At 41.5% G+C, this 14,981-nt stretch overlaps 1 protein-coding gene across 2 annotated transcripts in view; it reads left to right on the top strand.

The window, feature by feature from the left end:
* Positions 1–14,981, top strand: part of pappaa (pregnancy-associated plasma protein A, pappalysin 1a) — a 105,883-nt gene that overhangs the window by 40,428 nt on the left and 50,474 nt on the right. For both annotated transcript variants that reach the window (XM_051894404.1, XM_051894405.1), the window contains exon 11: positions 3,339–3,535. In XM_051894404.1, coding sequence (XP_051750364.1) covers positions 3,339–3,535 — 197 coding nt within the window. The remainder of the gene's footprint in view (positions 1–3,338; positions 3,536–14,981) is intronic.

A 14,981-nucleotide genomic window follows, 5' to 3' on the forward strand; every position in this document is an offset into this window, starting at 1 on the left:
ACTTCACAGACACATTCTGGAGACACCAGAGACTTATATTACATCTTGTGAAAGGGCATTATAGGTCCCCTTCAATGCTTTAGAAGTGTTGTTCATCATTTGTCCATGTTAACAAACAGAACCTTATTGTGTAGTGTTGCCATTCAATTCTGTTTAAATTTGTTTTAAAATGGTTCATTTCTGTAAATTTGTAAAGGGTCTCTTTCTTAGTGTATTGCGCACTGTTGATATAAATCATTTTATTTGCAGAACTAATATTCAGTTTGTTGATAAAATGCCAGATAGACAGACAGAGTAGGAGTGGATGGAGACACAATGTGGGAGAGAAAATGTAACTTAGAGAATGAGAAATAGTGAGGAGGAATATTGAAGGAGAGAGGCTAAAACTCTTGAATGAGGAACAGCGGCTGCAAGGCCTGGAAAACTCATCCCAAATATCCCAAAACTCAACAGCTCTCCTGTCTTACTCACGGCCCTGGAAAACCTGATGTATCCGAAACCTGAAAAACGCTGCCTTCGGAGGTAGGAAAGCATGAAGGCACATCTGAAACCAATGTTTGCGCAACATCCTGTCTGCTAAGATGCCTTCATCTGCCCGGATTCTGAAGGCAGTATAGATGTGTCCAGGGTCCAAAATTAACACCCGTCAGTGGCAAATCTGAGAAACTACTCTGCAATTGGCCGGTAACCTTATTAGGACCTGCAGCGTGATGGTTTAAGTTATATTTGAGAAGGACAGTCTGACCCTCACTGTTGTAGATTACGTGAGTGATTCAGATCAGGCATGCAAGCCGTCTGCTAAACAAAACATCTGTTGCCATTCTTTGGAGCTCCATGTGGTGACACATATGTTGAATATTGCTCACATTAAGCCATCAAAGTGAACATTTTCGGAGAAAAATCACGAGTCTTCACATTCTTGAAGTGGGTATGCGAGTGTAACACAATGACCTGTTTGTCCTCAAAATGCAAAATACCGTTTCATGGCTAGTAGAAATATTTATTTTTGAATTCACTCGTCATTGGCAGGTGTGGATGTGTCCTTTACTTCACTGCCTAATGATATCCAGCAATCGTGTGTGCGTCGTCTAAGAACACAAACAAGGCCATTATAGTTAGCCAAAGCTAAAGCGAAATTGGAAACGCATAAAATACATTATCGTGATTTCCTAAACTCACTTTTGGGCAACTCTTAGTACTAAACTTTAACAGATCATCACATATTTTCAGTTGACTTCTGTACACAAAATCACCATTTTTTTTCACCATAATAATTTGTTTAATATATACATACTTTCAACCTATAGGCTAATGGGAAAAAGTGTCTATACCTACATTTTAATAAACTGTCTCACTTATAGGCCTACATGCAATTCACTGCAGCTTCCAGCTGAAATTAATACTAGTGGCAGTAAAACACCACCAACTTCTATTTCAAACTTCTCTTCTACATTGGCTCAGCTACAATATGGTATCCCTCAAGGGTCAATTTTAGGACCCTTGTTATTTTCATTGTACATGCTTCCCCTAATCCCGTATTTCCAGTTTCATTTCTGAAATGGAAATACATATTTCTGATGCGTATAATAACAACCAACATAATAAAACACTGACAGAATAGCTTTCTGTTTTGGATAAAACTGAACATGCTTTTAGCGCTACTCACCAGATATTTGTGTTGTGGAAAGAAGCAGCAGCGTGATATCATTTAGCAGAAATGTTGCCACTGGCACATTTTTACAATAAGCCTGGGGTGCATGAATTTTATTTAAAGCAATATACTCACATAGTGCAGTAAACATAACTTTTAATTTACATTTTCCTATTCATTTTATTACATTTGATAACATTATTAAACCCAACTCATTTTATTGGTACTCGTAATTTGAAACAGGACACCTTTTTCAGGCCAAGGATCCCTTGATGGATAGAGTAACATTTTAGCCTGTCCCATAAGAACATGAGTATAGTAACAGGTATATACATAATTTATGATACTTACATTTGAAAGCCATTAAAATAATTATTATTGATGGGATATAGTGATAGCAGTATATCTAATTGAGTCATATGATCATGCATTAAATTTGACTTTTACTTGGTGCAATGTAATGTCAGAGGGACAATGGAATTGAATGCAGTAATAGCTGTTGAAGCCCCCTGCATAACATTACTGCCAGATTATCTCAGATGATAAACACTACATACAAAGTGTGTTTTCCATTTGTTAGAAAAAGCGGGATAGACTGCAAGAGAGAGGAACCAGTCAATGACTTTGTTTACAGGAGGTCTATAAGGCCATTGATTATTTCCTTCTTTTTCTAAAACGTAAACATGCAAATACTAAAACTAAAGAAACAAAAAAACAAATAGGAAACCAAAAACTTAGTGTGAAAATAACTAAATCTAAACTAAATTGATATGAATAATTGAAAATAAAATAAAAATAAAAACTACATTCAAAACTAATAACCTTGAATAAAAAGGCCATGTGATAGATCTGCTGAAAAAATAAATTTATAAATGCCAGTTGTTTTCAACATATACCCTTGTAATCTTTATTTCCTCTGAATTTTATTCGGATTAAGATGGAACTGTGAGGACAGAGGTTTTCAATCCCTGCACATGGAAAACAAGAGAAAACTCCAGAAAAGCAACAAGTTCTGCTGTTTTTGTTCTGGCAATTGAGTCAATGGTTCAGGCTTTATTTACGGTCATTAAACAGTACTTTTTTCTATAACTTAAAAAAAAAAAAAAATGTACATTACATTTAGGACCAGATTTATCGAATAGGGCAAATTAGTGTGAGAGCGCAATTCCAAAAAAGTGCCGATGGAAGTGGAAAGTTCTGCGCATGATCTATTGATGGCGTGCAAATTAAAGAACACAGACGCAGCTGGATCATTTCCATAATGACGCAATCTACAAAGAGCATGTCACAAACCACGTCTGGTTTAAGACATGCTTTTTTGGGTGGTAATTAATGGTGCAAATACCAGTAAATTGACTAGCGCAAACCTAAAACACCTTGCATGATTCATTTAAATACTCTCCTCCCATAAATTTTAGGTCTGAAAGGGAAACTATTACAAATGCATATGCAGAAAGGTCAGCCTCAAAAATAACTGTGTTCACACCTTTTTCAGTGCTAATTTTTCACTGCGTGTCTTTAGTAAATCCTGACAGTGGCTTTTTTAACGCCAAAAGAGGCTTTGCGCTGGTGCAAGCTGTTAGTAAATCTGGCCCATAGTGTTGAGAATTTATTTGATGCTTACATGAAAAACTTTGTCTTTCTTAAACATGAATATGTACACCTGTGTGTGTATGTGTATGTGCAGATGAGCCGAGCATGTGTTACTATTATGACGGTGACGGCGTCTGTGAAGACTTTGAGCGGGAGACAGGCGTGAAGGACTGTGGCCTGTACACACCAAACGGTTTTCTGGACCAGTGGGCCACCACAGTGGAAGTGTCCCATGAAGAAAGGCTGTACTGCCCAGCCGACGTGGCAGCGGGATATCCTGCTATTACTAAGGTTTGTGTCCACCTATATTCCTATATATAGATGTGTTTGTGTCCACCTATATTCCTCCTTAAGATGCATTCACACCGACAGCAATGGAGGTTGTTTGCTTGTGGGTGTTTCAGCTTGACTTTATAAGGAGGCCAATCATGTCGACTCACTGTCATCACTGCATCACATCATTATGCATTTGTATTGCTCAACTTTGTATTGCCAACGGTTGCTCAAATGAACAATTCTTATTGACATTGAATGGTCGCTTTGTTGCTATAAAGTGGGGTCAGCTTGAATTACCTTTAGACGCTTTGCATGTTCATGGACCAGCCACAGTCTATTCACCAGCTATCTGATGCATGTTTCTCACAAAAAAAAAAAAAAAAAAAAACCTTTCTTAATTTGACAAGCTCTAATGTTATTGGCTGACTTGTCACAACTTATGCTAAGATAAGAGATATTTACCAGTCAAAAATCATTGTTTTAGAGTTTTTTTTTTTGTGACACTGATGAGAAACTGTTCGGGTTACAACTATAACTCTTGTTCCCTGAGAAGGGAGCGAGACGCTGCGTTGAAGACGACACTTTGGGGAACGCCTCCAGCATGATAGTGTATGAAGTACGTGTAGAACTAGTCCAATCTCAACTGGTGTTGCATTATGACGTCACGTGACGGCGTACACGGAAGCTACAAAGGGGAGCTGGCACACAACAGTGTCAGCTTCTCATAGGTCGAAGCAAGTCATTCTCAGGCATTCAGAAGGTGTGGCAAAGGGACACAGCATCTTGTTCCCTTCTCAGGGAACAAGGGTTACAGTCATAAACCAAGACGTTCCCTTTCGAGGCGTCAAAGATGACACTTTGGGGAACGAAATACCCACTGCGCCACACTTACTAGTGTCTGTCCTGGTGTGAAGCTTGTCAGGCTCAACTCAGGACTTAAGGACTTAAGAACCCTGTGTGGAGGGCAGATTAAAGCTATAATATCTTATGAAGGTGTGCGGGGAGGCCCAGCCAGCTGCATCACAGACCGCTTGAAGGGAACCCCCCCATTGGCACGGCTTTAGAAGATGCCACTCCTCTAGTCGAGTGGGCTTTTATCAGAAGTGAGACAAAACTGCATGAAGAGATAGCCTCCACAATCCACCCGCTAATTGTCTGCTTAGAGGCAGGGGAACCCTTCTTAAGTGACCCAAAGCACACAAGTAGCTGATCCGACTTCCTCCAACCCGAGGAACTACATACCTAAGCCTCCAAAGCTCGGACAGGGCATAATAGGTGTAGCCTTCCTTGATCAGCTGACATGTGGTGGAGGATGAAAGGCCTGAATGATAACCGACCGTCCCACATTAGACAGCACTTTGGGCACGTAGCCTGGCATAGGGTGGAAAAGAAAGAGGGAGCAACAGAAAGAGACTACAGGTTCCCAACTCTCTTAAGGTACGTAATAGCTAGCAGGAAGGCCACTTTAAGAGAGAGAAACTTCTCTGACACCTCGTCAATAGGTTTGAAGGGTGCCAGGAATAACCCTTCAAGGACGACAGGCCAAACAGGAATCCTGGCTTGGGCGACAGATCTCTTCCTCTGAGCACTATGAAGGAAACGAATGATAAGTTGGTGTTTCCCCAGAGAACCACCGCTAGACCACATAGACACTAAGTGTGGACAGGGAAAGACCATCAGAGAAACGGCTTTGGAGGAACTCCAGCACTGAAGCCACCGAGTAGTTAACTGGGTCCAACTGCCGTTCTCTGCACTATAAAGTGAACACATTCCACTTTAAGGCGTAAAGTTTCCTCGTGGAGGGAGCTCTAGAGTTTAGAATGCTCAGAAGCTGGTCCCCCTCAGGGGCCAGACACATAGCTTCCACAGCTCCGGCCAGGGGTGGTGAATTAGGCCCCCGGCTTGCGAGAGCAGGTCCTGCCTGATGGGGATCTCCCATTGGGTGCCTGCTAAGAGCGCTATGATGTCTGAGAACCAGACTCTGGCCAGCCAGCATGGGTCTACTAGAAGTAAACAGACCCAGTCCTGAAGGACTCTCTCTAGAACTCCCAGGAGCAGAGCGATCAGTGGAAATGTTCACTGGGAGCTGGATGCATGAGGGAAAACCAAAGCAGACAGTGGGTGTTCTTGTGAGAGGCGGACAGATCTACTTCCGCTTGGCCAAACTTCTTCCAAATCAACTCCACCGTCTCGGGGTGCCGTCCCCATTCCCCGGGCCTCAGTCCCTGCCTCGACAGGATGTCTGCTCCCAAATTTTGGTCCCCAGGACCAGAGAAGAATCTAATGCACCAGTCTGCACAGAGGGTGTGACCTTAGGCCCCCCTGCCGATTTATATAGGAGACCACCGACGTATTGTCTGTTCGTAACCGAACATGATGGCCTCTAAAGGCCTGGGAGGGAGTGCCTCAAGGCTAGAAACACAGCCATCATCACCAGGCAATTGATGTACCATGAAAGATGATGCTCTCTCCACAGACCTCTGTTAAAGCAGCCTTCCATGACCGCTCCCCAGCTTGTGAGGGAAACGTCCATAGTCAAGACGCTGACAGGATTCTTCCAACACAGGACCCAGGGACAGGAACCACGGTTTCTTCTACATAGCCAGAAACAAAGGCATATGCATGTTACTTTGATAATGTGGAATGGGTTTCCCTCTGGGAAAAACCCCTGGGCCAGAGCCACCACTGCAGGGGTCTCATGTACAGCAGGCCCGAAAAGCAACACTCTCCTTCTGCTGTTGCAGGTGTGAGGAGGAGCTGGCGGCTGATATGTGGGGCTGCTCCTTGGCAGACTCACCGATGCTTGAAATTCTTGATGAGAATGGCCTTTTCCATGATCTCAACACCTCAGTGTGAAGATCGGGAAAGAAAGGCAGACCCCGACATGAAGGCTGTGACCAAGCCTGCAGGAAGCGCTCATCAAGTTTTCTTTTGTGTTTCCTGCTTCTCTGATGGCCATTTAATATTTAATTAGGCCACTGCTCTGGTCACAACCTCCAGCAGCTTCCCAAAAGCAGGTGATTGAGGTGGCGAATCCTCAATCTCTCCAGCCTCGATGCTTAGAACATCTATATTCTCCGACCTAGATAATTCAAGCATTAGGTTCTTATCCAGGGTGGAAGACGCCACAGCGCAGGCTTCCGACACCCGAATGGGAACAATAGAGCTGGCCGATGAGAGCTGAGAAAGGCCCGAAGCCATCTCGACCTAGCAACAGCTTCATTTGCGATCCCTATGATTGTAAACGCCGCACTGCCTCAGCAGACGTGGGAACCACAGGGAGCACGAGTCTGGCCCATCTCATCAAACAGGGCCAGACGGGAGTGGAGCGTTCTGAGCGGCAGCACCTCTCAACTCACAAGCAGCACCCTCGAGCACTGCCCGTGCATGCTCCGCTCCGAGGCACATGACACAGAGAGAGTGTGCATCCCCATCCATGATGTATCTAGGACAGGGAGACGCACACTGCTTATATTGCCTCACTGCATTATTTTCACTTGAAATATATAGATATGATTTGCAACTGGAACAGACAACACCAAATAAGACTAAAGAACACTTGCTGACAAGCAGCAGTTAACAGTTGTGCTCCCCTTTTGTAGCTTCCATGTATGCCGTCACATGTGATGTTATGACGCAACACGAATCGAGATTGGACTAGTTCCACACGTGCTTCAGACGCTATTACTTTGGAGGCGTTCCCCAAAGTGTCGTCTTCGACACAGCTCGAGTTCTCTCGAAAGGGAACAGACTTCCTTCACCCCAATAGAAAGCATATTTACAGTATGAAACATTTACTATCCTCTATTTAGTGCAGCATGTGACATTCCTCATACAGGAAATAGTAAATGTGTCAACAAGTTAGAAACCTAGAAACTCCCTCGTAACAATTCAGAAGATGCAAGCAAATGCATAGAAATGCCAGAAAAATCCAACACATCCAGACATCCAATAACCTAAAAACACCATTCATATTTTCTTATATTCTAACATACATGAATGTATTAAATAGTTTATATCTAATTTGTTTGTGTACAAAATGGTCTAAAACTATTTGAGACTTTTAAGCCTGCCATATGAATTAATAGTCAATGGAAAAGTTTATTTAACCTTTAGACAACATATTAAAAAAAGTTTGCGTTTGTGTTTTTGTTGAGTATCAAATCTGATCCATCAGGCTTTTGAGGAGCCTTTATTTGTTCATCTCCCAAACATCATTGTATTGCATTGCATTATAAGTTTTGCTCTCCACAATAAAAACTAAACCGCACTGATCATAAAACTAAGCATTTAAATATCATCTTACTGTTTAGTTTTTACTGTGGCTGGCAAAACATATAATGCAATGCAATGATGACTGAGAGATGAACAAATAAATGCTCCTTAAAAGCCTGATGCATCAAATTTAATACTCAACTCACATTAAAAATGATGTATGGATAGTCAAGTAAACAATACTTGAAATATTACTAACAATATAAAAGTTATTCTTTACTTTATAAAAATCAGTAAAGATTTCACAGCAGAAAGGCACGTGAACCACAACCTAAAGAGTGACGTTTTTACAGTCATTCTAAAAGATCAGGTGACAAAAGGCATAGAATTGTGTGCATCTGTTTTTTTTTTTTTTTTTCAAAATTGGGCCTTTTGGAAATCTTGTGGACTTTTGCAAAATATGGTCCTTTTCATGGAAGAACTTTGGCTTGCAACAAATACTTGCCGTAGTTCCTTCCGTAAGACTGGAGATAAAATCTCCAGAGCTGAGTAGACCGTAAAGATGTCTGCAAAGTTACACGCCGACCTCGGTGTCAAGCAGCCCTCGTGCATGATGTCCTGGCCTGTTTCCTTCTAAGAACAGAACGTGTAAAGTATTTCTGAGGAATGGCTGTTTCCTAAAATGTCCAAGAAGTAAACATTCCCAAAAATATCAATAGGTAGAATATATTCTGAACATGTTTTCATGGGTCGATCCATTTAATTCATACATGGCTCTAGCCTCATCTGGCTCTTAGAGTGCCATCTGCCGTCTGTGGAGCGGTCTGAAGTGGCCCTGCAGTAAACACAACCCAAGGCACCTCTATCAGGGCTACTTAAAGAGCTCTTGAATGCTTTGAAATGCTTGTGTTGTTTTGTTTTCTTCGGCTGTTTGTTGTGTCCTCTCCTTCAGAAGGGTTTGGACATGTCCTGTACCTTCAAGGGCCCGTTCACCCCTGTAGGGACATGAGTGTAGCCGATAGGGATCTGCTGGGATGTTTTCAGAAGAGAAGAGAAGACGAGCGCAGAAGGGGAGGATGGGTCTGTGCTGGAGCATCAGATGCCAGTGGGCCTGGAGCCACTGCTTCAAACTATTTGCCATGAAGAACAAACCAATCTTTAGGTCAAGGGAGCACATTTTCATTCACATGAAAGCCACATCTGAAAACTTACACACTGTAATGTCTCTGCTCACCACCTGACATTTTAAAGACCGTGTATCTTATAACAAGAGAGAACACAATGTCTTTTCTTTATGTGTGGCCTGGAAGAGATGCTCTTGATTTAGGTCATTTGCAGTAACACTACCCCATTTTCATCCATTTGAACTCTAATTAACATTTAATACCAATTAATCAAAGAGATTCCAGTGAACAGTCAATCATCTCTCTTCTACATCACGAGTGCAGAGGAAGCGTAAATTATGTGCAGCTTGACAAGCTGCAGTTTCAGTTAAAGCAGTTATCTTGTTTCATGTTTCACAATGTTCATACGCATTAAGATTAATCTTGGGTATTAGAAAAAAATGCTCTTAAATACTTTATTTTGGACAGTATTTTCTGAGTAGACTTTTTGCACAATAACTGCAATTACTCCAATTGGCACATTGTGCATTGTTGCAAGGCAATATTTAAAAATGAAGAATATTAATGCATAGACTTATATAGACACTATATACTGTATATCTTTAATATACCAATTTTAGATGTGTCAAAACTAAAAGAAAAGCCAATTTTTAGATGTAATTCGAGATTGTTGTAAAAATTGTTGTAGTATCTTTGTATCTTTATTTAATGTTACTATTGACAAGTTCAGATTTCTAAAAACATGCACATTAATAAGAGATTTCAATGCATTAATCCAATATAAACTTAATTTATTTATTTATTTTGTTGGCATGATTCGTGCCTTTCTGAATAGGGTATTCAGCTTTGGGCACATCCCTATTTTGCATAATAGCATGCAATGTGTGTGCTACTTGTATTTTGTAAGAATAATGACTTAAACTACTATAATTTGGCAAGTGTTTGCATTTGCTTTTATATAGTACATGGTCACAGCAGTGCGTGCTTAAAAGCATAGGAAGAAAGTCTTCGGGTTGTTACACAGACCAGCTAATCGGGCATGAGAATTACTGTTGAATTATTTAAATAATTACCTGCTCCTAATTTTACCTGTCTCCTGGGCAAACTGCTAGCGGGGTCATTTGAGGTACTTCTTACACCTGGCAAAGCACAAATGGGACTCCGCTGTAATAATGCTTGAACAGAACATCTTGTTCATGTAGTGGCACCATTAGGATTCTGCTTTTAGCTGACGCTGGACCAGAGGGAATTCACCAGTTAACTGTAAGTAAGCACATGTTAGCATAGTGAGGTCACATAACACAGCCAGCTGATCTCTAAGGCGCCCATGTTCCTTTAGCGAGCGATGACGCAAACTCCATTGCCCTGGAGATGTATGACGGCATACAGGAGAGCACTGTGCTGCTGGAGTCTGCGTGTGAACAGACTCTACCGCAAAATGCTGGCAAGGTCTTGCAAGGTGGGAGAGTCGGATGAGTCACGCCCATTTCTTGTTGGGTCACTAATCGTCTTCAGCAATGCTTTGATTGCTGCAATGCAGTCATCTCTGTGCAACCAGAAAAGAGGCCATTGATTTCTCTAGCTCTACCAGTAGAGCGCAGCGCTAATGCCAAGGTTTGATTCCCAGGGATTGCATGTAATGATAGAATTAAATGCGATGGATAAAAGCGTCTGCCAGATGCATAAATGTAAATGTAAGGATTTGCCATACGCTGTTGAGTCTTCTCCTGCTTCAATTATTCCAGATGGTAAAGACTGGACTTTAAAAGGGCAACCTCCATTTGCACTGCTGGCTGTTAACATGTCAGGGTTTTTGGGAGCCTGTTGAACTAGGGCTGTTTATGTGATGTGGAGGTAGCTCACAGACGGAGTGCTCTTGGGAAGCCTTTGGCCAACCGCACATTTTCCTTGTATGCCCACAGAGGCAAGAGCCAACGCTTCAGGCCTGACACCCTAGATGAAGCCATAGCCGGTGCAGTCCCAATCCCAGTTATGAGATCAGTACTGTCATAGTTCATCTGGGAGAACTTGATATGGCTGAGGTTGCACCTAGATGTGGACCCACTCCCAACACATTTCCCTTATTCTGTGAGCACATTCGTGGCACATTTTTGAGCCTTTCTGCATGGCTACTAAAGGATGTAACCTCACATGGCGAATTTTGCGCAGGATTCCCTCATGTTTGGGATGGTGGTTTGAACCTCACAAAGGTCTCTCGATGAATATCTTGCAGATGTTAGTTGGCTAGTTGGCAAAGCCTCATCATATTTGTCCCAATTTTGCTGGAAAAACAAGTTTAAGTTTATCCAATGTGGGCAGGGAAAATAAACAAGCAAATATGCAAATAGATTCCAAATAAGAAACACTCGTTTCCCTTAAAATGGTTTGTGTATGCAGAGGAAAATCCTTTAGCAATAGTACAGTTAAAAAGTCTTTAAGCTTGGAAAACAAAGACGAAATGCCTCTAAATGTTCAGAGTGACACACGAAGCCAAAATGTGCTTAATAGTTAGCATGAACACTCTTCATGGACATCACTTTGTAGCCAATTGAGGGAAATGCTTCTCATTTGAGCGATCTTGCAAAATAAATGATTTTTCCCTTAAAAAATGCATTTTTGCTCAAAGACAAAATGACACTTAATACTTAAAACAACAGTTTCTGGTTCATTTAAGCCACACTGTTCACCGCTGGCAAGATGGGCTTTAATAAAACTTGGCTGTCTACGCAGTAGAAACACAGAGAAAAGGGCTGTGTTGTTCATTTTTACCAAAAACTTCAACACCCATACTGCACTTTTGATCACTTTGTCAATCTGACTGGAATACTAAAAAATGCCAAAGTTCGAGCTGTAGTTTTAACAAAAGCCCCAGAGTTGTCAAAAGTCTGGTGGATGACTCAAAATTATACGTTTGATGTCATTCGACTGACTTTTGCAGACAAACACTGTAAATGGCGATATCTGAGTGCAGGTAACACAGAAAAAGACTGCACAATCTTAATTTACACTACATACAGTGTAACAATACAAAGCTGGTTGCAAATCTGCAAACTATAGTGGTTTAGTCAAGTTATCTAGGGGCTGATTTGTTGCTGACTGTGTGTTTGTTGCACTGAGAAGCATGGGTTCCTCTGAGAATCCTGGGGTTTGCGGTGACTGCGTACTTTGTTTTACCTCTGCAGAGGACACCTGTTGCATATCCACATCTTTTCTGAAGGACTGTTGAAAACATGCTCTTCTTTGGTGCAGCAAACATGGACACTAGTGAACTTTGGTAGGCCTGAATCATTGGATTAGTTCATGCTCATTCATTTTTTTAATGAAGAAGAGATATACATGTTTGTCTTGCTGTCTATGATGGAGGGTTCAAGCTTGAGACTCCACCCGAGCCCGGAGTACCCCCTAGGTCTCTTTTGATTGGTTTTTGTGGTAACCAGCCAAGAAAAGGTGAAGGTGGAGTGGCGGAAGGATGGCGGATGCAGGACAGAAGCAGTGGCTTGTTCAGGCGTTGATTGATCAGACTGCATAAACATGTTCCTCCCAAACTTTTGTTAGGAATCCACTGAGTCCATATGGAGCTTTTTAACATAGGCTGGAACCTGACAGTGAAGCCTTAACTGAACTGAGCAAGAAGAGTTTTGCCCGTGCGGTCAGAGGAGGCAGGAGGCAGGAGGCCTCCCCCTGTGGCTCCCAATGATTCCTCTCCATTTCCCTTTTATCTTAAGTGGTGATTTACAAACAAAATCTTGGGGTTTGGTTGTGGTTCTGTGTATATGTGTCTGTAGTAAGGTGGTGGTAGGGGGGGCGTTCCACTCCAGAACTACACAGCTGGTACACATTAGCTCTTGGACACAATTGTCAAACCATCCCAAGCTTACTTTGTTTTCAGGAGTGAACGCTTGAGGTTGTTTGCTTATAATTAACTTCACATCGAAACATCCAGTTGCTGGGTCGACCCTGGAGCTGGGTTATAAGTGCAGTATTTCTGCACGTCGCCTGCTCTGTTTAACACAGTGTGGGACGTGGTGGTAAAAACAGCCGCAATTACATCACAGCACAACTTTCTGCACTCGAGACTGCCCTGGCAAACCGCACCGAGTTCAGCTTTGCAGCTGTCAGTGATCCACCTTACTGACGACACCAGCCTCACTGCACAAGATCTCAATCGAGTTTTTTCAGATCGGTTTTCTCCAACCGGCACTGAGTGTTGATTTTTCCAGCTCCTTTTATAATTTACAGCCTGTCCTCGCATTCCAGTAACCTGTGGTTTGAGTCAATAAGTTGTAGATCATTTGTTTTATTGGTTTATTTAGCCCCTCATGCTGGGCTATCGGTGGTCTTTCCTGGCGGTGGAGTTGTGGTTTTACAGTGATGTCACAGGCCTGCTATGCATCCGCAGGGAGACTTCCACCACCCACTGATAGGTAGCTGTTCCTCCGATGACCTCATCAAATCAATGATAAATACACGTGGATGAGCCCAGAAGCCAGGGTAAAGGTACAGTTTTGTACCTTCCCTTGTGGAAAACAAGTACATTTTAGCATACTCATTATGGAAACTTTTAAAAGAATATGAAGAGTTCAGAAAGTGCCACCTCCATCAAAAATGAGATGATGATATTGAGTGAATGCTCTCCGCACATAGTATACATTCATCAAATGATAAATCCCAGCGTCAGCCCATTCAGAAATACTGGTTTGTTGGCAGAAACCGCTAAATGGCAAAAGTCCACAGACTAATCAATCGGAAGACGCAAATCGAATCATATGATTTCAAGATGAATGACGGTGTGCGTATGAGCCGCTTTCAATTGCAGAACTGCGAGTTTTTATGGTGTTTTGTCCATTTGTCCATTGCCTACCCTACCTTTAAGTGGCCAAAACAATTTTGCGAGTAGCAAGTAAACACAACAGTGTTCCGTTTGCTGCTGTAAACTCACAGAAAGAGATGTTTTATTATGTCTTGTTGTCCAAAGAGGTGCAGAAAAAGACAGTCAAATTTGTTAAATACCAATGAATTGACTAAAGTGACATTTTTGAAAATAAGGCATTTCTGACTAATAACCTTTTCATATGGGTAGGTTTAGGGAAGGGTCAACAGTGTAATTATTGATGTAATTATAGAAATTAATTACAGATATACAGGTATTTTATACAGGTATCAATATAAGCACAACGTAAAAACATGTATGTGCACAATAACTGCATTGTATAAAATGATTAGTTCAAATGTTAGTACATATAGTTACAGACACTTAATATAAAATGGGTCCTTACATTCTTTAAAATGTACAGGTTTTTAAAATATACTTTTTCAGTTTTGAAGCTACATGTGCACATTCAAAACAATTAAGCACACATCACAAAGGCTTTCTCTCCATTACACTAGCGTATGATGTTTATCCAAGTTTTCTTGCTTTGCACGAACATGAAAAAGTGCATTCCTTGCATTCAGGGAAAAAAGTGCCACCTGCGGTTGCAGTGCTTGGAAATGCAATATAGCTTTATTCCTTGAGGGACCAGATCATACATGACACATCAACAGATCTCTTGGTCAGATGCTTCTTTATTTTTTCGTGCAGTTTCCATAGTATCTCCAATTACATGTATCATATTTCATATGGTCAGGAGATTGGGCGAAACATGGTGTCCTTGTCTAATTTCATGATGTGTACAGCTCTTTTTTTTTCAGTGATGTTCGATGAAATCACTTTCACAGTTTTCTCAACACATTACACAATGCAGATCAGTTCAGGGTAGACACTGTTTCCAGAGCTGTCCACCTACAGCCAGCAAAACAACACTGATACCAACCACATGCTTCTTCCTTACCAGTCAATTTGTCAAAACGTGTTTAAGACCGTAAAATTAATTTGGTCCTTGGCCCTGCATATTTACAGAGGAACAAACAGAAAAAGGCATAAAAAAGACTCTTAGGGAACTGCAGTGAAAACAGTCATCCTGTATTTTAGGTTGTCTGGGGGACAAGCTACTGTAAAACCAGAAAACTAGCAATACCCCCCCAGAAGTGTAACATTTTTACACTTTTCCAGAAGTTTAACATTACCAACATATGGAAGCTTGTTTCCGCCATGAAATAAAAAAATAAAAAAAGGTAATTGC

The sequence above is a fragment of the Ctenopharyngodon idella genome, chromosome 5, assembly GCF_019924925.1.
Source record: "Ctenopharyngodon idella isolate HZGC_01 chromosome 5, HZGC01, whole genome shotgun sequence".
NCBI lineage: Eukaryota > Metazoa > Chordata > Actinopteri > Cypriniformes > Xenocyprididae > Ctenopharyngodon > Ctenopharyngodon idella.